Below are 23,885 nucleotides of genomic sequence, written 5' to 3' on the forward strand. Positions count from 1 at the left end.
GTTGTATGTTTTGATCTTCTTTGTCACCAAAGAAAGATTCTATGGTCTGATTTTTTTTGCGCAGTTTGCTCATGTTCCCAGCCAATTACTCAACTTTTAAACTCTTTGTTAAGGTAGGGATCTGCTTCCATTGTGGAGAATGTACTGTCCCAAGCTTTGGGATTTTGTGCAGCTGTTTTCAGAGATACTTCTAGGAACCTGGAAATTTTCAGTTCTTCTAAGGTGGTACGATCAAGGGTGAGGTGTTTACTCCTTTCCTGGATTGTACTCTGGTCTATGAGTGAACTTGGAACTGTGAGGAGGATTCTCTCTCTACCGCCACTACAAGCTCTACCACGCCAGTGTTCCTCCTCACCCTAGGACCACCACCCAGAACTGTGACCCAGATCCAAACATGGGCAAAGCAAGAGATTGCTGCCTCAGCACCAACAAAGAGATCCCTGCAATCCCCTTCAGACCAGCCACCCAATTCCCCCTCTCTCTGTGGACCGGGAGCTCCAGAAGCAGCCACTGCCCCGGGGGTATGACAGGACTGGGGCTGGGACCAAGCTTCTCTCTCACCGTGGTCACAGACTTTTCCTATTGACCTTCTAAGTTGTCTTTGGCATTTGTGGGTTGAGAAGTCTAGAAATTGCCATAGTTGCCCGTGATTCAGTCCCCTGAGGCCTGCTCCAGGTTCACTGAAGCTTGGCCTTTGTCTGCACGTCCACACTGAACTGCTCTCCTCTCCCAGTCTGGCACAATAGATCTTTCCAATCAACCATCCAGGTTGTCTTGGGCTGGAAATTTGTTTCACCTTGTCTTTTTGTGGGTTCTGCTGCTCTAGAATTTGTTTAGAGCCATTTTTTGCAGGTATTTGGAGGGGTTTGGGAGAAAACTCAAGCAAGTCACTGCTTTTACTCCATCATCTTGGCTCCGCCCCCCTCTACAAACATTTATTAAGCTGTCTAAATAAACAGTCTTGGCCCTGAAGGTACTCTTATTCTAAATGAGGGGATACAACATTAATAAATAGATGAATTAATTAATGAGTAAATGAATAAATATGTATTTATGGAGCAGCTAAGTGGCACAATGGCTAGAGTGCCAGGCATGCAGTCAGGAAGACCACAGTTCAAATCCAGCCTCAGACACTTACTAGTTGTGTGACCTTGGGCAAGTCACTTAATTCTGCCTCAGTTTCCTCATCTGTAAAATGAGCTAGAGAAGGAAATGGCAAGCCACTCCAGTATCTTTGACAAGAAAACACTAAGTGGAGTCACAAGAGTTGGACATGACTGAAAAATAATTGAAGAACAAAACAACAAATATGTATGTATATTCACATACATATTCACATGTGTGTATATATGTGGGTATTTGTATACATGTAATTAAATACAAAGTATATGCGAAGTAACAAAATATTTTCAAGAAAGAGAGAGTGCTACTAATTGGAGGGATCTAAGGATAGAGAACCAACAAAGCTGAGACAATAAAGAAGTCTATCAGAGACATGGAGAACAATTTGTGCAAAGGCACATGTGGGAGATTATGCATGTATGGAGAAAACCTAGCAGGGCAATTTTACTAGAATGGTGGAGTAATATAGAGGGGGTTGTTGAAAAATGAACAAATGAGCTGGGTGAGGTGGCAAATACTTTGTAGTCACTGCTACTGGGATGACTGGGGCTGGTGCATCACTTGAGCTCAGGACTTCTGAACTGCAGTGGGCTAAGCTAGTCAGGTGTCCACACTAAGTCCAGTACCAATATGGTGAGTTCCTTAAGGTAGGGGGGAGACCAGGCGTCCTAAGGAGGAACGAACTGACCAACGTCAAAAACAGAGCAGGTGAATGTTTCTGTTCTGACCAGCCATGAGATCGGACCTGTGAGTGTCTGACTACCAGTAATGTAGGGAGAGCCAGTTTCAAAAAAATAAAAATGACAGAGTGGAGGAATGAACAAATTAGAGAATGTACAAATGAATGGTAGGTTAATTGCCTAGCTGAGTTGAGAACCCTGAGGGACTAAGACTCTGCCAAGGGAGTGCAGGCCAGGAAGTGGTGCGGTGGGGATAGATTACACAGTAAAAGAAAGGTGGGGTAGTATATATTGGATTGTGTTAAGGAGAAGAGGACTATAGCAGGCAAACTTCTTGTGTCTGTTCAAGAAAGTATTCCACCTTCTAAAGCAGATGTACCAAAAGCAGAGGCAGGCCACAAGCTGCCAACAAAACTGAGTGTAGCCCAACCTGATTAAATTCTAATTGGGAAATGTTTAATAAAATAAATAAAAATACAATATATATTAATTTATGGTTTTCTAAGTTAACATGCAGGCTTCCATTTGTATTTGAAGTTTTTTTTTTGTTTGTTTTTAGGTAATTGGAGTTAAGTAACTTGCCCTCAGTCACACAGCTAGTAAGTGTCAAGTGTCTGGTCTGAGGCCGGATTTGAACTCAGGTCCTCCTGACTCCAGGACTGGTGCTCTATCCACTGTGCCACTTAGCTGCCCCCCTATTTGAGTTTGACACTACTGTAAAGCCTATTCCACTTCTAACAGTATATAATGTATGTTCTAACATTCTATAGTTCCATGTTCTAAAGGTCCCTTCTTTCAGCTCTAACATGCTGCACTCCAAAAGTCTATGTTCTATGATGCTTTTCAATTCTAACGTCCTATGACTCCATGACTTCGCAGTTTTGCCAAGGTAGCACTGGGACTAGATCTTTGGATAGCACCTGCTCTTATTTTCTGCAAAGTATCATGGCCAGTAAGAGGGTAGAGAAAGTCAGATTAAATTACTGGGGTGGTCTAAAATGGGCCTTTAGGCCCAGAAAGGGTGCATGTGTTTTTGTTTTTCTTACAGTATCATTTTTTGTCGATTGTTTTTAACACTGTAAAGTTGGTAGATTTCTTTTTTTTTTTTTTTAGCCAGGCAATAGGGTTAAGTGACTTGCCCAGGGTCAGGTCACAAAGCTAGTAAGTGTTATGTGTCTGAGGCCGGGTTTGAACTCAGGTCCTCCTGAATCCAGGGCCGGTGTTCTATCCACTGCGCTACCTAGCTGCCCCCAAAATTGGTAGATTTCAAAGAAAATAATAATGACATATAAAACTCTGTTAGTTATGAGCCAATATAGACTCTAATTAAAGAACTACCAATTACCTATTTAAAAGAGAATATAATTATATTTAATACAATTGTTAACAAGTATTTATTTCATGTTCAGTGGTCACACAATTATGATTTGTGACCTGAGCATTTCAAGTAAGTCCCACCATTACTTTCTACACTTTGTCAGTATGGCATGCAATCTCATTTTATTCTTTAAGAATAAATCTTTTCTCTTCCTATTCCATGTTTCACTTGTATAGCAGGCAGTATATGTTTGTTTTATTTTGTGCTTACACATTAATACAAATCCTGTAAAGATTTTTAGTGAGAGAGAGTTCCCTTCCCTCCTTTCTTTTTCCTTTCCTTTCCTCTCTTTTCCTCTCCTCTCTCCCTCTTCATCCTCTTCCTTATTTGCTGGGAGTTCTGAATTGTTTTTCCCCCACAGGGTCCCAAACCCCGGCTACCAAACAGAGTGATGTATGGTGTGAGCACCCGTGTTTACGTGTTCAGTCATTTCCAAAGGAGTGAGCAGAGAAGGTAAAATCCTCAGGGGTCTGGACCTCCTGACTAAAATGTTCTGCTGTTTGAGACTTAATCCAGTCCTGACCTCTAAGTCACCTTCAGCTGTAGCTGCTGGTGCTGCTGGTGCTCAGTGAGCTGCCAGACTGAGGTGGGGCTGTAAAGGAGGGAGAACCATGAATGCTAAGGATTCAGTTCCCCAGCTGGGGATGAGCACCAAGCTCCAGTCAGAACTGAGCAGGCCCTCCTTGAGTCAAAGTCATTGACAGAGATGGATGTCATTTCTTCTATATGCCTCCTTCTCTCTTTGGTGACACCAACACCATCCTGGTGCAGGCCTTTATCACCTCAAGCCTGGACTATTGCAATAGCCAGCTGATTGGCCTCCCTGCCTCTCGTCTCCCCCACTCCAGTCCATCCTCCATTCAGATGTCAAAGTAATCTTCCTAGAGCACTAGTTTGACTATATCACCCACCCCGCCCCCACCATTTGATAAACTCTATTGGCTCCCTAACACCATCAGTATCAAATAGAAAACTCCTGCTTTACCTTTGAAAACGCTTCATAACCTGGTCCCTTCCTATCTTTCCAGTTTTCTTACAAACCTTGCTCCCTTCTGTGTGCTCTGTGATCCAGTGACAATGGCCTCTTTGCTATTCTTCAGATAGAATGCCCCACCTCCGGGCATTTTCCCTGCCTTTTGTCAAGTTTCAGCTATGGTCCTCCTGTCTGCAAGAAGCCTTTCCCAATCCTCCTTAATCTTAGTGCCTTCCCTCTGTTGGTTATCTCCAATTTATCCTGTATAGGTCTTATTTGTGCATAGTTGCTTGCGTTTTGTCTTCCCCGTTAGACTGTGAGCCCCTTGAAAGCAGGGACTGGCTTTTTGTGTTTGATGTTGTTGTTTGTTGTTTCGTTTGTTTTGTTTGGTTTGGTTTGGTTTGGTTCTGCCTTTCTTTGTCTCCCTAGCACTTAGCCTGGAACACAGCAGGCATTTATTGAACGCTTATTTACTTATTGATTTCTAATGGGCTCCAAGCCTTCCTTCTCTTCCTTCATTTCTCTGTCTTCTGGAGGCCTCTAGCTCTCTCCTTGATTGATTACTCCAAGCACTTTTCCCGTCTTTCTAATGCTCTCCTTGAGACACATATAAGGTGGTAGACAGAGACCTAGATATGGAGTCAGAAGATCAAGATCTGAATTTCAGCTCTGCTTCCTATTTCTTGTGTGGCTTTGGGCTAATCTCTGTGTCTTTTTACCTTTCTCTGGGGCTTAGTTTCCTCATCTGTGTGACAGGAATTGATTAGATGATCTCTAGAGGCTCTTCCAGCTCAAAATCCCATGATCCTACATCAGCTCCTCTGGCAGCAGAAGGAATAGCGCAAGCAGCTAGACATATTTTCCATCATACTTCAGAACTGCTCAGCACAGCTCCGGGATGGGGGAGGTTCAAAGGCATCTCTCCAGGTGGTGATGTAGTTGCAGTATCAGCAGCTCCTAAGGACAATAAAGTAGCTTCACAATACCCTGAAGGAGTTGCATCCTCTGCCTGGATCTGGCTTGGGAGCATAATTTTTTAATTTATTATTTATTTTTAACGTTTATTTTTAATTTTGAGTTCCAGATTCTCTCCTTCCCTCCTTCCCATCCTCCACCCACAGAGAAGGCAAACAATAAGATATCAATTATCCATGTGAAATCATGCAAAACATATTTCCATATTAGCCATGTTACAAAAAAAGGCAAGAAAAATAAAGTGAAAAAATTATACTATTTGCACTCAGAGTTCATCACTTCTCTCTGGAGGCATTTTTCATCATGAGTCCTTCAGAATTGTCTTAGATCATTGTATTGATCAGAGTAGCTAAGTCTTTCACAATTGATCATCATTACAAGATTGCTGTTATTGTACACAGTGATTTCCCAGTTTTTCTCACTTTACTTTGTATCAGTTCATATAAGTCTTCCCAGGTTTTTCTGAAACCATCCTGCTTGTCATTTGATCCTGCTTGTCAAATGACGAGCATTTCTTATAGCATAATAGTATTCCATCACAATCATATACCACAACTTGTTCAACCATTCCCCAATTGATAGGCATCTTGGGAGCATCTCCTACACAAGCTAGGGCAGACTCAACAGTCATAGGCAACCAGACTTTCCAGGGAGCCTTGCCTCAGTTTCTCCCAGAGAAGAATAACAGAAAAAACTTCATCCCAAAACAGGGGCTGATGTGGAAGACATTATTATAGCATAAAAAAGAGTCCTGGACTATATAAAATCTTGGTACTAGGATCATTTCTACCACTGATCTACCATGTGACCTTGGTTAAATGACATTCCTCTGGGCTTCAGTTTCATCCTCTAGTAGGCTATATGTGGAAATTGTAATACCTACCCTATTGACCTTATGTGGTTGCTTTGAGGCTCAAATAAGAGAAAAGATGAGAAAGTACTTTTAGGTTATAGTGATCCCTTGGAAACTTGGATATTTTTGTTATTATGGGCCTTAACAGGACAACATCTAGAGACCAACCAGCCTGGTCATTAGAAGCTGAAAGTGATGTTTCCATAGGGGTGATTGATTCTGGCCACAAAGAGAATAAAATGATGTCATCAACCAAGGGAGGCAAGATGGTCTAGTGTAAAGAGCCCTGGAATAGGATTCAGAGCATTTGTGCTCAAATGCAAGTCACACAGTCTTTTATAGCTTGTGTAACCTTGGGCCTCAGTTTCTTCATATATAACTTAAGGGAAATTGAATGAGGTGCCCCCTAAGTTCCCTTATAGTTCTAAATCTAGGATCAATGATGATCAACTCTGTCTCACTGGGGGTAGGCATATCATCTCAGGCCGGCTGTCTCGCTGGGAACCTAGGGAGGACTTCCCTCCCACAACCTGTCATTATCCTGCTAAATCTCTCCACCCTACCCCTGTCCCCAACCTGACAACAAGTGATCATCAGTCAGCATATTCTTATACAATTCAATCTCATTTTGATATTAGCCAAAAGGAAAAAAAAAATCACAGAATTCCCTTTCACTGGAAGAGTTTAAGTTGAGTCTGGATGACAACTGGACAGAAGTGTTCTAGAGGGGATTTCTGAATGTGGTAGGACTAGATAATGGCTAAAGGCCTGTCCCACTTTAAGATTCCATTATTCTTTGCTACCAAACAATACTAGAATCATGAGATCATAGATATAGAACTAGAAGAGTCCTCTGAGGCCCTCTAGTTTACCCCCTTATCATTTGACAAATGAGGAAACTGAGGCCTAGGGAAGTTAAATGACTTGTCTAAGTAATATCAGAGATAGAACTCGAATGTAAGTCTTCTGACACTAAAGCCAGTATTCTTTCCATTGTCCCACTAACTATTTACACATTTATGTAGCTATAGTACAGTTTACAAAGCATTTTTCCATCCATTCGAATCCTGGCTCTATAATTTATTATTCATGTAATTTCGGGCAAGTCAATGCACCTCTGAATCTCTATTTTCTCATCTATTAAAAAAAAAATGAGAGGATTGGATTAGGAAGGCCCTTTCCAACTCTAAAGTCCTACGATCTCATTTAATTCTAATAATACTGTTATGAGGGCAGATAGAATTACCTGCATTTTACACATGGAAAGAAGTGACTTGCCCAAGGCCATCCAATGAGCTGGTGGCAAGGTCCAGGCTAGAATCCAGGTCTCCAGACTGCCAGTTCAGGGCTTCTTCTACTATAGACACTGCCCTTCACATCTTGCTCCCAGAATTACACCCCTTCCATGGGAGTACAGAAGGCAAGTATATGAGGGCTGACTCTAAAATACCCTTCTCATTCCTAGAATATTGTCAGCAAAGTCCCTGAGCACTGAGACAGGCAGTAAGACTGACTGCTAAGTGCTGTCTTGGGAGGAAGCTGGCAAATGTAAGATGTTTTAGGAGACGCCTGTTATCTCCACACTGTGAATTCCATCTGTTACCTTCCTGGCTCTTTTGTGGGTTCCTGAAACTCTCCCACCAGTGATTCTGACTGATTTCAATGACATTTGCTAATGAGGGCAGAGACAACCAACTGTGGTTGTCTTCCTTTCAACAATAGCAATGTGGTGGGCTCTCTAATCTTTCTGTAAAATGATGCCTGGAGAGAGTTGACTGCCTCATGGCTTGTATTGAAACCCAGTCATGAAGGGCTCATTTCTCCCCACCCCTAGTAGTTTCCCTGAATTAAAATGTAGAAAAACAGTGAGGTTTTGTACTTGACAAAATATGGCTCAAAAGCCAGGGGTTTTTTGTAGTTGTGGGCAGATGTACATAATAAAAGCAGGAATGTGGACCACAAGGGTTGAGGGCAGTAACCCTGCCCTCTTCACTTAGCTTTTATTCATGCTCAACTACATTTGCATGCCAATTAGGGAGAATTGGGGAGGGGGTGTGTGCTTTATAGCCTCAGCCTTTATACAGCTTCGGTGGGTTGGTTGTTTTGGTTTTTGTTAAAGTCTCTAAAATTGTCTTAGGGACATAACTTCTCCAAAAGGTGTTTAACAAAAGATACAAGATATTGCTAACCCTAAATCAGATAGTTACCTGGGACCAGGGACTTCGAATTAGCAACAGAAGCAGGCAGGCAAAAGAATAGACTTAATCTTGGCCTAGAAGCACTCTGGTTGCTTCTGTTAGCTACCCTTAACTAAGTGTGGTGACTCATAGACTCAGCAATGAACTAAAGTGCTTCCAGCCTACCCTTGCCAGAGAGAGGAACCTTAGCAGTTAAGAGTCAAGAACTCTGAAAATAACCCTAACAATTGGAAGTAAGGAGGAGCTCAGCACCAGATGATTATTGGAGATACCCAGCAGAAATAATGAGCCCAGCAAAAATGATGCATGCAGCCAGAATAAAGCTGAAGAGAACAGTATGATGACATTACCAGAGGACATCAGTAGCCCTACAGCATCAGACTTATGAGTTGTTTTGTCTATATGTATTTCCTATGTATATGCCCTCCATATTTGTATCCTAGGTACATGTATTCCCAGTGTGCACATCTTCCTAGTCACATGTATGCCCTCCATAGATATTCCTTGATCACACAAGTTTTTGTATGTGCCCTTCTCCACTAATGACCCAGCAAAGAGTGTGACCCATGCAGCAATGTGCTGGAATCATGAGACTGGCTCATGAGAGCCAACTGTTAAATTTTCAGTGCAAACATTTACACCTCAGAAATTGGCAAATGCTATAAACTAGAGCTTGATTTGTTGTTTACTTGATTGTCTAGACTTAAGAAAGGAAAGGGGAAAGTGTGAATGATGAAGATTAAATTTAAAAGTGTTGGGTATACATTTGGGGGGGGTGGGGATTCAATTGTTAAATATTTACCAGAATACCCCTGACTATATTTGTGCACAGAAGAAATCTTATCACTTCATCTGCTATGCTCTTTGGTGAATAAATTAATCAGCAAACATTTAATAAGCACCTACTATATACCAAGTACTGTGTTAAGTACTGTAGAAAAAAAGAAAATAACCAGAAGAAATACCTCAAGGAGCTTACATTCTGCTAATATGTCCCTCAATGGCTGGTAAAAGTAAATACATTATTGGAGGCTCATGACTGTAGTTTTGAGTGGGTATTCACTTAAAGAGTGCCTCAAAATTGGAGTAGTTTTTCTGGGGGTCCATGTGTAAGAGGGTATGCTTCAGGTGCTACATATAACAGAAGGTCAGAGCTGAAAGAGATCTTAAAACAGAGAACATAGAATTTTAGAGCTGGAAGGGACCTTAGAGACCACTAATCCAACAACTTCATTTTATTGATGGTGAAATTATTTGCCCAAGGTCACACAAAGTAAGTCAGTGACAGAGTTGGAACTAGAATTCAGGTTTCCTGATCCCCAGTCCAGGGCTTTTGCCACTACAATCATATTGCTTCCCTCTACTGCTTAACACAGAATCACAGACCTTGTAGGCCTCAGAACCACATTGTTGGGCATGAGTCTATCCTAGAGTGTCAGGCTACTTGACTAAGAAGATGTCAAGCCTTGTCATTGACCAATCCCACCCTGATAATCTGGTCATTTCCAAATACAAGCACAGACTAGTAAGGATTCATGATCTCCTACAACACAAAGGATTAATTGATTCATCAATCAAAAACAAGTATTCATCAAGTTCCTACTATGTATTAGACTAAGGATACAAAGACAGAAATGAAACTCTTAAGGTGCTTACATTCTGTCAGGGGAAAAAATAGGAACATACATAGTTTTGTACAAAATAAAGACAAGGTGATTGATTAAGGGAGGGGAAAGGAGAGCACCATCAGCTAGCTGGGGGATGGGGATCAGAGAAGGTCACGTGTACAAGGTAGTACTTGAACTAAGTCTTCAAGGAGATTTAGGATTATAAGAGGTAGAAATGAGGTGTGTGTGTGTGTGTGTGTGTGTGTGTGTGTGTGTGTATGTGTGTACATTTCAGATATGGGGACAGCTAGAACAAAGATATAGAGATGATAAATGGAGCGCTATGTCTCTTCTGTTACCAGTGCCCAGGAAAGGCTGGCCTGAAAGGAAACACATACACACACACACACACACACACACACACACACACACATACACACACACATTACAAGAATAAAAAAAGGATAGGGCCAGTCATTAGACATAGTGAGAATGTAGGGTATTCCAGAGGATTTGATGGAGAGATTCATGGCGGAACCAAGTACAGAAGCCCTGTCAGTAACAGCAAAGCCAAGAGAGGGTCACTTGAATACCTGCTATTTTCAGGGCCAAGGCTGGGGCGAAATTCAAAGAGCTGTGAGACACCCACCCCACCTTTTAGAAACTTACACTCTAGTTTGGGAAGATAGTTCATATACATAAAAATATAGTAATACAAGACGATCTTTTTCTACATGCCTAATAGATAGTACAGACAATGATTATCACTAATTCTCCAGGAGTTCCTTAATCTCAGTTCAGTGAATAAAAAAAAAAGTTAATATCTTGATTTCAGTATAATTTCTTTGCCTTAGAATCTCATGTATTTTATGTGTTTAAAAAGCATTATTCCAGGGGCAGCTAGGTGGAGCAGTGGATAGAGCACCAATCCTGGAGTCAGAAGGACCTGAGTTCAAATCCGGCCTCAGACACATAACACTTACTAGCTGTGTGACCCTGGGCAAGTCACTTAACCCCATCACCTACCCAAAAAAAAAACCCCCCAAAAAAGCATTATTCTGAGAGGGGATCCAGGGGTTTTCACCAGGCTGCCAAAGGGGTCCATGACATAGATGATAGTGAAGGATCACTTCTCCAGAGTCTCCATTTTCTTATCTGTGAAATTAGAAGGGTTGAACTACATGATATCCAAGGTCCCTTCCAGTTCTGATATTCTATGTTCTATATTTGAAATTTCAATGCAGTTCAGATATTCTATGACTCTTTGAGATTATACTCAGTGTTTAAAGGTGATATAGACAGTAAGTACCATCAGAGTTCAGAGAAGGGAGCTTTCTCCCTACTGTGGACTGGAGTAATCAATGAAAATTTCTAGAGCTAAGGTGTGATTTGAATTTAGGAGCAAACAATACCAACATTCCATAATCCATGATCCAGAATAAAGCAAATCATTTTCCTCCACATAAACATCTTTTCTCAGTCATGCACTTCCAGTTAAAACAGAATAATAAATGTAGTTGGGAACTTATTTGAAGGACAAATAAGAAGTTAACATGAAATGATAGACCATGTTAACTTGAAAATTCAGTTTTAACATATGCATCTGGTGGCCCATATCCCCAGCTCTGGGTATATACAGATTTGAGTTAAATCTTGGTTGGGGGAGGGATAGGAAATCTTCAAAGCACTCTCTTTGGCTCATGTCCCCACTCAGTGTCTTCCCTAGGGACCACAAAAATACAGCTTTGTGTCTAGGTCTCTACAGAAAGGGTAAAAGAGCCCTTGGCTCCCATGCAAGCACTCAGAGTAACAATACATGGGGGTTCATAAAGTCACGATAACTCTTCTTTTCTCTCTAGTGAGCCTTATCTCCCCCAAAATTCTTCTGTAGGCTTCCAGACTTATAGTATTGCCCTATGGTTGAGATATTCTAAAAGGAGAAAATATCTGGGGTCATTTTAGAGTCAACCTCAACTTCCTACAGATATATTTAGTCCATGTAACTCACAACACTAACAAAGGGCAAAGTCTTAGCTTGCCTATCCATATTGTGGCTATCTGTCTCTTGCTGCTCCCCAAGTTCAGCTCTTATTTGGCCCTGGAACTCTTCTGGTTGGTCCAAGAACTTGGAACTCTTCCTCTTTGTCCAGGAGGAAGGCATAGACGGGAATCCAGCATTTTCTGGGAACTCTTCCTATTCTATCCAAAGGGCACTTGGTCTTCTATCTGCTCTGCTGATGCAGGAAACTTTCCATTGTTCCACCAGTACCTCTAGCCTCTGCTATCTTAGTAGTCGTGTGGTTCCACATTTCCCTAAAGCAATGGTTCCGTTGCTGGACTGCAGGTATCTCTCCAAGGAATAGGCATCTGTGTCTCAGCATCTTTCCCTCCCTCCCCCACCTCTTCTCCCTGCCCTGCTATGCCTCCCTTTAAAAGGCTAGTTCGATAGCTATCGCTCAATTGTACACTAATCTGACTCAATCATCCTAATTGTGGTATAATTGGGACAATACCTAGAACAGGGTATTCACACAAACCCTGTCAGAAGACATTACCATTACCAAAACAAAATAAAATGTAGTGCCAATGAGGATGTGTATGCCTTTATGCCTTCTGGAGGAAGGCCAGAACAAAGGACTCATCATCTAATGGGGCAGTTAGGTGGCACACTGCTGGGCCTGGAGTCAAGAAGATCTGAGTTCAAATCTGGTCTCAGACACTTACTAGCTGTGTGGGTCTAGGCAAGTCACTTAACGTCTGCTTCAGTTTCCTCAACTGTAAAATGGGGATAATAGCAGCACCTACCTTCCAGAGTTGTTGTAAGGGTCAAATGGGATAATATTTACAAAATGTTTAGCATATTGTGCCTAGCACATAATAAGTACTATATAAATGCTTATTCCATTCCTCCCTGCCCTTAACTCTCTGACCAGAGAGTTATCCTCACTCTTTCTCCTCACCTCCCCCCATATCCAGTCATTTGCCAAATCCTATCGTTTCTGCCTTTGTAACATCTCTCTATTCTCTCCTCTGACATTGCCCACACCCTAATACAAGGCCTCATGCCTAGACTATTGCAATAGCCCACTGGTTGGTCTCCTGGGCACAAGTCTCCTCATTCCAATCCATCTGGATGGAGACCCAGCTGCCAAAGTGATCTTCTGAAAGCAAGGGTCAGACCATGTCACTCTCCTATTTGATAAACTCCAGAGACTTCCTATCACCTTCAGAATCAAATATAAAATCCTGTTTGGCTTGTAAAGTTCTTAAAAACCTGGTCCCTTCCTATCTTTCCTATACCTTCCTATCTTCCTATACCTTCTTACACCGTGATTCAGTAACACTGGTCTCCTTGCTATTCCTCAGACAAGACACTTCATCTCTAGACTCCAGGTTTTTCACTGACTGTCCCCTATGCCTGGACTCTCATCTCCATCTCCTCCATCTTCAGCAAGAAGCCTTTTTGGATCCCCCTTCATGATAGTGCCTTCTAAGATTGTCTCCACAATATCCTGTATATAGATTGATTGTACATATTCACAAGTGTGTCCCCATTAGACTGTGAGCTCCTGGAGCAGGTCCTGTTTTGCCTTTCCCTGTATCCCTCAGTTCTTAGCACAGTACCTGGCACACAGTAGGTACTTAATACTAATTGACTGATTTATCTTTTAACTTTCACCAGGCTCACACCTGCTCCATATTTATTCTTGAAAAGGTAAAGATTTCTTCATTCCTAAAGGTCTTCAATACAGTTGACTTCAATACTTCAAAATGACTCCAGATTACATCAGTATTCCAAGAAGACCCCAAGCTTGCAAGCCTTCTGTCTGTTTAGGAAATTATTCCATAGAGTTGACATCACCCAGTGCCCAGAGCAAGTGGCTTATCCTTCTGGGCATCTGCCCTGAACTTCGAAGCCAGGAGTGCTCCATGGATGGAGCTCAAATATTCTATGATGTGGGTGCAAAGGACCAGCTGAGAGAGGGCCTGTCTCTCCCTCTTTAGTTCATCTGCATAGGTGAGGCAAATGTCTCCAAGGTCCTTTAGTTAGTCCTTTTACAACACTGAATTTGGGTCATGTATGGGTTTGAGTTGTAGGAGGAAAAAGGACTGGATTTGGAATAAAGAAGGCCTATGCTAGAATCCTATGAACATAGAACTTTAGACCCAGGAAGAATATGAGAAGCAAGTATAGTCTCACTCTCTGATGTGACAGATGGGGAAACTAGGACCAAGAAGAATGGAAATGACTTGCCCAAGGTCACATAGCTAGTGACAGAAGCATGGTGTAGAATTTAAATAGCTCCAACTAGAGAAGTAATTTACCCAAGGTTACACAGGTAGTAAGTGACAAAGCCAGGAACTGAATCCAGATCATCTGAATCCAAATTCCATGCTCTTTTTCACTCTGCCATAATGTCTCTCCTTGGTTTGCCTTCATGATTTTCAGTAGAGAGCTAGGCTCTTCCCAAGCAGAAATAAGCTTTACAGGTTTAAGACATTTCATTCACTCAACAAATTTATTAAATGCGTGCTGTGTTCAGGGCCAGGAATATAACACAGACCTCCCTAGTGATATCTCTCTTGCTCTCAAGCAGCTTATGATCTAATAGGGGGGAAATACGGATACAAATAACTGTTAAAAGGGAAAACGATATAGAGGAAAGGCAGAGAACAGGGAAAGTGTTATGGGAAATCTGAGGCTCTGTGAGAGAGGCTTTCCAGCTTCCTGGAGAAGGTGATAGGGTCCTTGAAGGTAGGGAGGGACTTCAATAGATTGACTTGAATAGAATACGAGGACAGCAAAATTACAGAGATAGGAGAGAGCAGGACAAGAAGGGGGGGGAAGAAGAAAGAACAGGAGAGGAGAAGAGAAAGGGGAGAGGGATAGGAAGAGGGGGAGTGGGATGGGGAGAGAGTGGAGGGAGTGAAGGGGGGAAAGGAAAGAGGAGGGGGGAAAGTGGGAGGGGAAGGACAGAGAGTGAGAGAGGGAGAGTGAGGGGGAGGGGAGAAAAGCCTGGGGCGCGAGCCGGTCGCTCTTGCGCATGCGCCACGTCTTGGCACTGCTCTCAGAGCGCGGCAGCTAAGAGAGAAAGAGGTGATCTGGGTCTCGAGAGGCGGCGACCCCTTTGCTCCTATCGCCTCAGAGCCTCGAGCAAGCATCAGGGAAAGAAGGTAGGGGTAAGGAGAGGCAGAGCGAGGCCAAGAGGCGATGACAGCTGAGAGGCGGGATCTTGAGGAGATGAAACCCACCCAGTCACGGCAGCGCCGGGGCTTTACCTCAGAGATCTTGGAGGACTCCCGGTCTCCGGTTTTAAGGGCCGAGCAGGCCAGTCTTCTTCCTCCTCCTCCTGTCAAGCAGCGCCCCGCCCCGTCCCGTTCCAAGCCCCGCCCCCTCCCCTTGGGTTCGAACGCCGGCTCAGTCACTAACTCTAAGTGGAAGTTGGACGACGTCACATCACAGCTCACCTGCTAGGGAGAGGGCGGGGCCCCGCTCTGACTCTGTGACGTATGGATGACGTCATGCGACAGCTCACCTGCCAGGGAGAGGGCGGGGCCCCGTGCTGACTCTGTGACGTATGGTCATCTCGGCTGTGCCCTCCCTGCCCTCTACCTTCGAGTTTTCTTTCTTTTGGCTTCACCTGTGAATTCTTCTTGTTCTTTTCTTGACCCAGCTATGATCATTTGTATTCCCCAGTTCTGAGATCCATGTATTTCTATCCCCATTCGTCAGTGTTTTGGTCTAGCTATTATTATCCATCCTCTGTAGGCCTTGTGTGGGCCACGTGCCAACCCCCTTACACCTCCTCTCCATTCTTTGTGAGTTTTTTGGGGGGAAGTATTATATTACTATTTTTAATTTTTTTAATTAGTAAAAATGTGTCCCCCCCATTTCTCTGTATTAAATTTAATGGTTCTTTGATCAGTGTTTTAACACCTATTAATTCTCCAATTCTGTAATCCATATCTATGTCCCATCTCTCTCTCCTTTTTTCTTGATTAACAACTTGAGAAAGCCATCTACAATAGGTGCTTCTGCTTCCTGTCATTCTCTTCTTAACTCTCTATATAATCTGGCTTTTGAGCAACTGAAATTGGTCTCTCAGAAGTTATCAGTGATCTCTTAATGGCCTTTGCTCAATCCTCATCTTTCTTGACCTCTCTGCAGCCTTTGACATTGGATAACCTGTTTTTGAGACTCTTCTCTTTTGGTTTTTGGGACACTACTCTCTCCTGGTTCTCCTATCTAGCCCACTGCTCCTCAGTCTCCTTTGCAAGATCTTCATCCAGGTCATGCTTGTGTCCCATACAAGGCTCCATCCTGGGCCACCCTCTTTTTAACTGTGCTGTTTCATTTGCTGATCTCCTTGGCTCCCATGGATTTGATTGTCATCTCTATGCTGATGATCTTCAAATCTGCTTATCCAACTTAACCTCTTTGCTGACCTCCAGTCTTGCATCTCCAACTGCTTATTAGACATCTTTAACTAGATATACAGTAGACATTTTAAAACTCAACCTGTCCAAAACCACACTCATTATCTTTCTCCCCCAAATCCTCTCCCCTTTCAAACTTCCATATTACTGTCAAAGGCACCATCATCTTCCCAGTCTCCCACACTTATAACCTAGGTGTCATCCTCAACTCCTCATTCCCTCTCACAACCTGTATTTAATCTGGTGCCAAGTCCTGTCAATTATGCCTTCATTACATCTCTGGTATAATCCCCCTTCTCTGACATTGTCACCACTCTAATACCGGCACTCATCAACTCACACCTGAAGTACTGCAGTAGCCTGCTGGTTGATCTGCCTGCCACAAGTCTCTCCCCACTGTAGTCCATCCCTCACTCAGCTGCCAGCCAAAGTGATTTTCCTAAAGTACAGGGCTAACCATGTTATATACCCTCCCCTCCCCACCATTCAATAAACTCCAGTGGTTCTCTATTGCTTCCAGGATCAAATATAACATCCTTTGTGCTATTCAAAGCCTCCCTCCACACATCTTTCCAGTGTTCTTATACCTAGTCCCCCACCTGCTCTCCAATTCAGTGGCACTGGCCTCCTTGCTGCTCTTCCTTGAACAAGACACTCCATCTCCTAACTCTGGCCATTTTCAGTAGGCTGTCCTCTATGCCAAAACTGCTCTCCCTTCTCATCTTCACCTCCTGGCTTCCTTAAAGTCCCAGCTAAAATTCCACTTTCTACAGGAAGCCTTTCCTAATCCTTCTTAATTCTAGTGCCTCCCCTCTGTTGATTATTTCCTATTTATCCTGTAATTAGCTTGTTTGTACATAATTATTTGCATATTGTCTCCCCCATTAGATTGTGAGCTCTTTCAGGGCAAGGATTGCCTTTTACCTTTCTTTGCACCCCCCAGCATTTATTACAATGCCTGTCACATAATAAGGTGCTTCATAAATGTTTATTGACTGACTGACTGACCATCCATTCCCCAGGTCTGTGGTCCCTATATTACCATTCAGTCCCCAAGTCTGAGATATTACCATTCCCAAGAAAACTAAAATAATATTAGAAGCTATTTCCTACAAATTCAGTTAAATTTGCCATTCATTTATTAAGCTCCTACTGTGTACCAGGCAGTGTTCTAATGGCAAGGAGTACAATTAAAAAAAACTATATAGTCTTTGCTCTCAATGAGCTCATGCTTTATAGGGGGGAGCAGCAGCAGGGAGAAATTGGTAGCATGCTATCAGAAAAATTACACCTAAATAATTTGAAATCACAAAATGCCTTAAAAAAAGTGACTGATAGTTTTGCATATGAGTTCCACATGAAAATGTAAAAGATCTTTAAAATAGTCAATAAAGAAAAGTAAAGTCTGAATTTAGTTCCAAAATGTTAGAAGGACAGGCTCTTCAATGTTTCAGGGCTCAATGCTATCACAACAATGTTGTCTGCAAAGAGGAGCATCTTGAAGACCTTACCATCTATAGAGAATCCCTCTGACTTAGAATCAGAGGTGGACGTCATCCTTGATTAAGACAAACACCTGGGCAAGCATACATTTTCCTGTTTTATACCTGACTTGATATTAATAATTGGAGGGTCAACAGAGTTTTCCACTCAAAAATTATAGAATCAGATTTAGAGCTGGAAGAGATCTTAGCGTCCATAAAGTCAAATCCTTTCAATTTACAGATGAGGAAACTGAGGCCCAGAGAGGTTAAATGTCTTTCCCAAGTTCACATATTTAATAATAATATTTAATACCTAAATAAGAGGTAGAACATGGATTCAAACCTAGACTCTCTAACTACAAACCCAGTGCTCTGTACCATTTTTCAAGGTATCTCATATGATTTTGACATGTATATGGAACATACTTTTTTGGAGAGGAGCCTTAAGGCAGCATTTCGTTGTAATAAATTAAATGCTTTTTTTATGCTGAACAAACAGCACATTAAGATCTTATATTTTCTATGCCTGTCAATTCTGTGACTATAAAGATATGGTCTTCTAGAGAATATGAAATCAATCAGCAGCAATCATGATGTATTTATTAAGTGCTTACTATGTGTTAGGCACTGTATTACATGCTGGGTATTCAAGTACAAAGAATGAAACAATCCTTACTCATAATGGGCTTCCATTCTAGTGAGAAAGACAAGGCATACATATAAAATTGCGAACAGCATAAATGTGTTTATATGTACATATATCATATAGACACACATAAATACACAAAGTAGTTAAATACAAGATAATTGGAGAGAGCATAAGCAATTGGAGGAATCAGAAAAGCCTTTATGCATAAAATGGTGTCTGAGTTGAATCTTAAAGAAAGAGAGGAACTCAGGCAGAGGTAAAGGGAGATTGCATTCAAAGTATGGAGGACATCCAGTGTGAAGGCACAGAGATGAAGGATGGAGTATCCTGAATGAGGAATAGAGAGAGAAGTTCAGCTTGGCTGGACCACAAAGTGCTGGAGGGGGAATAATGTCCAGTGAGACTAGAAAGGTAAGTTGGGGTCAGGTTATATTGGGCTTTAAAAGCTAAACAAAAGAATTTATATTTTATTCAAGAGGTAATAGGAAGCCATTGGAGTTGGTTGAGGAGTCATGGTCAGATCTACTCCTAAGGAAAATTACTTTGGCAGCAGTCTGGAATGGACTTGGATTGGTGAGAGATTTGAGGCAAGGAAATTAATTAGGAAGCTGTTGCAATAATCTAAGCAAGAGGTTATGAAGAGCTGAACTAAGATGATAGCTGTGTGAGTGGAGAAAAAGTATTTGATGTAAGAGGTGTTGTGAAGGTAGAAACAGCAAAATAGTCAACTAAAGAACTCATAGGATGAGAAGTCGAAGATAATGTCAATAAACCTTGGGAAGATGGTGGTGCCTTTTACAGAAATTTGAACATTTGGAAGAGGGAATAGTTTAGTGGGAAATGTTTACGAGTCCAGCTTTTGACAAAGTGAGCTTAAAGTGCCTCTAGGACATCCTGTTTGAAATGTCAAGGGGACAATTGGTGGTGTAGGCTTAAAGCTCAGGGGGAAAATGAGGGCTGGATATATAGATCTGAGAGACAACTTCATAGAGATGGTAGTTAAATCCATGAAAGCTGATGAGGTTGCTTAGAGAGTATAACATAGAGGTTCTTTACCTGGAGTCCATGAAATTTTTTTAAAAAATATTTTGATATCTGTATTTCAATATAATTGGTTTCCTTTGTAATCCTACATATTTTATTTTATGCATTTAAAAACATTATTTTGAAAAGGGGTTCATAAGTTTCACCAGACTGCCAAATGGGTACTTGAGACCCTAATATAGAGGGATAAGATAAGACAAATCCTCAGAAAAAATCCTTGAGGAACACTCACATTTAGGGATTGTGATATGGGTGATGAACCAACAAAGGAGACCGAGAAGGACAGGTCAGACAAAGAGGAGGAGAATCAAAAGATAGCAGTGTCACAAAAATGCAGAGAGGAAAGAGTATCCAAGGTAATCACAACGTCAAATGCAGCAGATAGGCTGAGAAGGATTAGGACTGAGAAAAACCAGTGAAATCTGGTAAACTAACATCATTTCTGACTTTGGAGAGAGACATTTCAGATGAGTGATGAGACAAAGTCAAAATGCAAAGGGTGAAGGAATGAGTGAGAAGAGAGGAAGTTGAGGCAGTGAGTAGAGACAACTTTTTCAAAGAGTTTGACTGTGAAAGTGAGGGAAAAATAGGATGATAGTTTGAGGAGACTGCAAGGTCAAATAAGGGTGGTTTTTTTCTGTCTTTTTAAGAATAGAGATTTGGAGATGTTTGAAGTCAGCAAGAAAGGAACCAGTTGATAGGGGGGTGATAGCAGATATAGTCTGCTAAAGAAGACAAAAGGGTAAGAGATCAAGTGTACAAGTAGAGAGTTTGGTCTTGGCAAGGAGAGGGATCACCTCTTTATCAGCCTGGGAGAAAGGAGGAGAGAGTGGGAGATGATATTAAGGGGTTTTGAGATGAAGAGAATGGGATAATGTTTAATGGCCTCAATTTTTTCAGTAAAATAAGAGGCAAGGTTTTCAGTTGAAGTGGGGGGAGGGGAGATGTGGGAGGCTCAAGGAGGTAAGAGAAGATTTGGAATAACTTTTATGGAGAGTGAGATTGGGAATCAATAAGAAATTCAAAGGACTGCCTTGCTATTGTGAGAGCTCAGTAGAGGTTGAATAACATGAACGTGTAATGCACAATCAGCTTGTTAGTAGGAGCAGAAAAGAAGCATGATAGGCACAATCTAGGGAAGAGGTTTTAGAAGAATGGTAATAGGACTAGGGGCCAAAGGATTCAAGAAGAGAGGATGGTTGAAATAGCTAACTAGTGGGGTGAGGTTAGAGGAGATTAATGTTATAGGTAATGTCCAGAGAAAATTCTGAGGGGTGGAGGGAATGGAAGTCTTAATGAAGGTCAGAACCTAACTGTTACCATCTTATATTTTCATCAAGGATGTCCCCGGTGCAATTTGTATGCAAATTTTTCATTTCAGACCTATGAATTCATTGGTGTAGGAAACTGCCATTAAGGAAATTCCTTCTGCTAATGAACTCCCTCTGCCAATGCAGATTGGTAACTTCTGCAATTTAAGGTCATTGAGAATTGTCTGGGGGCATTAAGAGACTTGCCTAATATCACACAACTTGCCCAGTATCCCACAGACTATATGCAGGGGAGTGGGTTGGATAGGGAGGGGAATGGAAGAGGTGAGACTTGAACTCAGTTCTTCCTGACCCTGAAGTGTCCTCCCTCTCTACTGTGCCATACATAGTGCCTGTCCTAATAATTTTTTTCATGAAATTTTTGTAGGGATGGTAAATTAGGCATATGAGCCCAGAGTTTTTTAATATTCTCAGCTACCTTTCTTTAACAATAAAATCAGATTTTTTTCCAAAACAAAACCTATATTTAAAAATGTTCTTCTAACAATGCTATAGGGTTGATAGTCATGAAATACAACATTCTCTGAAGAATTAAAGTTGAAGGTCACTCGGAACACAATGGAGAGGCGTATATGGTAGGCATGTCTGTTACAATTGGTTGCTAACCAAGAATTGCACAAGAAAAATGGTGTAGAGGCTCTCAGTCAGAGAGCTGTAGACCAGAAGAGAAGGTGGACTGCTCATTTGGAAGAGTGAGGGGTAACCAACAGACAGCCTGTGTGCTCCATTGGTAAATGTACAATGTCAAGAAACTAGAGAAAGGTCATCAACATGTTAGATGAATACTTTGTGAACGTTTTATGGAAGCACATTGGCCAAGCCTCACAAATTGAGAAGACATGGATAGGTCGTAATGTACTATGTTTAAAGCTACACCTGCATCTGTGATATCATTGATATACTTTGCCTCTTATCTCCTTTAGTATAGAAAGAAAAAATGCCATTGTGGGATACAGTTAAGATTATACATGTTGTTATCTTAATACATATATCTTAGTCAGTAATTTAACTACTCTAAAAACTAACCAAACTATACACTATAACCTCTCTTCAATTTTGCTTCAGCAATATTTCCCAGAATAACAGACATAATATGTTGGAGTGCATACAAATGCATTATGTCTTTGCTTTAAGTGAACGATACCCTTTGTGTTAAGCCATTTTAATTTACTTCTCATTTTCCTTCCTCGTTTTATCCTGATTTCTTCCCTTTCATTTCTAGCTTTCTTCCTCTCCTCTTTTCCACTCTCTGACTCTTTCCTTTTTTCTTCACTTGAAAAACAAATTTTCTGTTTAACAAGTCAGAGCAACAATTCAATTCATTTTGTCATGTTATAAAAGATCATTGGTTCACCTAAGCAGACAGACATCCTGTTTGCCAGTATCAGAAGTTTCTGATTTAGTGTGGACACTTGTTATGTCTTCTATCTCATGTTCCTTTCTTGAACTTTTTTTCTTGTATTATGTTGTTTGTTCTCTTTTCCAGCCCTTTTCTTGTCTTTCTCCTTTTTTCAAACTTGATCCTTTTTCTAAAAAGATATATGTCAACATTGTGTTTACAATTCTAAAATGAAAATTCTGGTTCTGCTTATAATGTCAATATAATTCTGTATTCTACTTAAGACCCAGATATTCTAGATAAGAATTTAATTTAAGCAATATATTCAATTAGGTGGTTTTATAAATGTTGATAAGCATTTACTGAAAAAACTTCAGATTTTCTTATAGTACTTTGTTTGGATTTCTCCTTTACCCCATCACATTCTATCTTGTTTCATACTTATTTGTGTACATGTCATATATGTGTATGTACATGCCTGTAATATGTATACATACAACCTTCATGGTTTTACATGTTAATGTGTGCACAGACTTGTCATGTGTCATATACATGCATGCCACACACTTATTTGTATACAATCATATATACTTATGTACAATATCATTGATATGTCCAGACATGCCACGTATATACTTCTTTGTGTACATGTCATATACACCCTATTAGACTATAAGATCTTTGAAAGTAGGGACTGTGCTATTTTTCATCTTTGTATCTCCACTACCCAGCATAGTGCCTACATAGCAGGTCCTTAGTAAATATTTGTTGAATTGAACAATACTGTCTAAAAATGATAACTTTATATTTCCAAAAGAAAGAAACTTTCTTTAGTATAGGATGATTAGATTTTGAGCAGAAAGGGATGTTAGAAGTCATTTAGGCAAAGCCCTAAATTTTAAAGATTAGGGAAACTGAGACCCAAAAAGAAGAATTGAATTGCCCAAGATCATATTGATAGTAAGTGGAAGAGCTGAAATGTAAACCCAAATCCCTTGATTCCAAATCCAGTTGTACTAAAAGGTTTTGATCCAGTTTTAAATATCTTCTTTTATTGTTCTTTCTAGCTCATTAAATCCAACTACAAAATACAGGCAACATGTTCTATACACATTTGCTTATGAGCAAACGAGGGCCATTGGCCAAAATATGGCTTGCAGCTCATTGGGAGAAGAAGCTCACAAAAGCTCACATATTTGAATGTAATTTAGAGGCAACTATTGAAAAAATTCTATCACCAAAGGTATGTAATTGGTTAAAATGTAATCCTATTTGTGGCAACATTTGTGGGGAGGAAAGGGATTTAAAAAACAATTGGATGGGCCATGGACGTCATACCTCCTTTCTAAACTCCTATAGTACTACTTCTGTGCATTATTTGTTTTGGTACATAGTCATACACCAATGTTTCTTTATTCGACAACTGTCTATTAATCATTTACCACATTCAAAGTATTGTGCTAGGTTTTGTGTCTGGCATAATTTAACCATTTCATAGGTTCATAGATTTGCAACTAGAAAGATTATTATGAGGTCATCTAGTCCAGCCCCCTCATTTTGCAGATGAGGAGGCTGACTTGCCCAAGGACACACAGGTAGTAATAATAAATAGTGGTTGGGATTCCAACCCAGGCCTATAACTTTAAATACAGGCTTTCATCTACTACAAAACACCGCTATGTTTTCTATTTAGGTGACAATGTGTACAAGATTGGTCCCTGAGAAGAAGGGACAATATTAAACCTGTTTTAATGTTTCTGTTATAAATAATCCACTTTCCCTAGCACAATGAGTGCATGCAGTAGGCACTCACT

General features: G+C 41.0%; 1 protein-coding gene across 1 annotated transcript in view; it reads left to right on the forward strand.

Annotated features, from left to right (window-relative positions):
* Positions 1-23,170: 23,170 nt before the first annotated feature.
* Positions 23,171-23,885, forward strand: part of LOC114046840 (double-strand-break repair protein rad21-like protein 1) — a 30,921-nt gene continuing 30,206 nt past the window's right edge. Inside the window, exon 1 of the mRNA XM_027867379.1 lies at positions 23,171-23,314. Coding sequence (XP_027723180.1) covers positions 23,171-23,314 — 144 coding nt within the window. The remainder of the gene's footprint in view (positions 23,315-23,885) is intronic.

Source organism: Vombatus ursinus, unplaced genomic scaffold, assembly GCF_900497805.2.
Source record: "Vombatus ursinus unplaced genomic scaffold, bare-nosed wombat genome assembly UNPS02014786.1, whole genome shotgun sequence".
Taxonomy (NCBI): Eukaryota; Metazoa; Chordata; class Mammalia; order Diprotodontia; family Vombatidae; genus Vombatus; species Vombatus ursinus.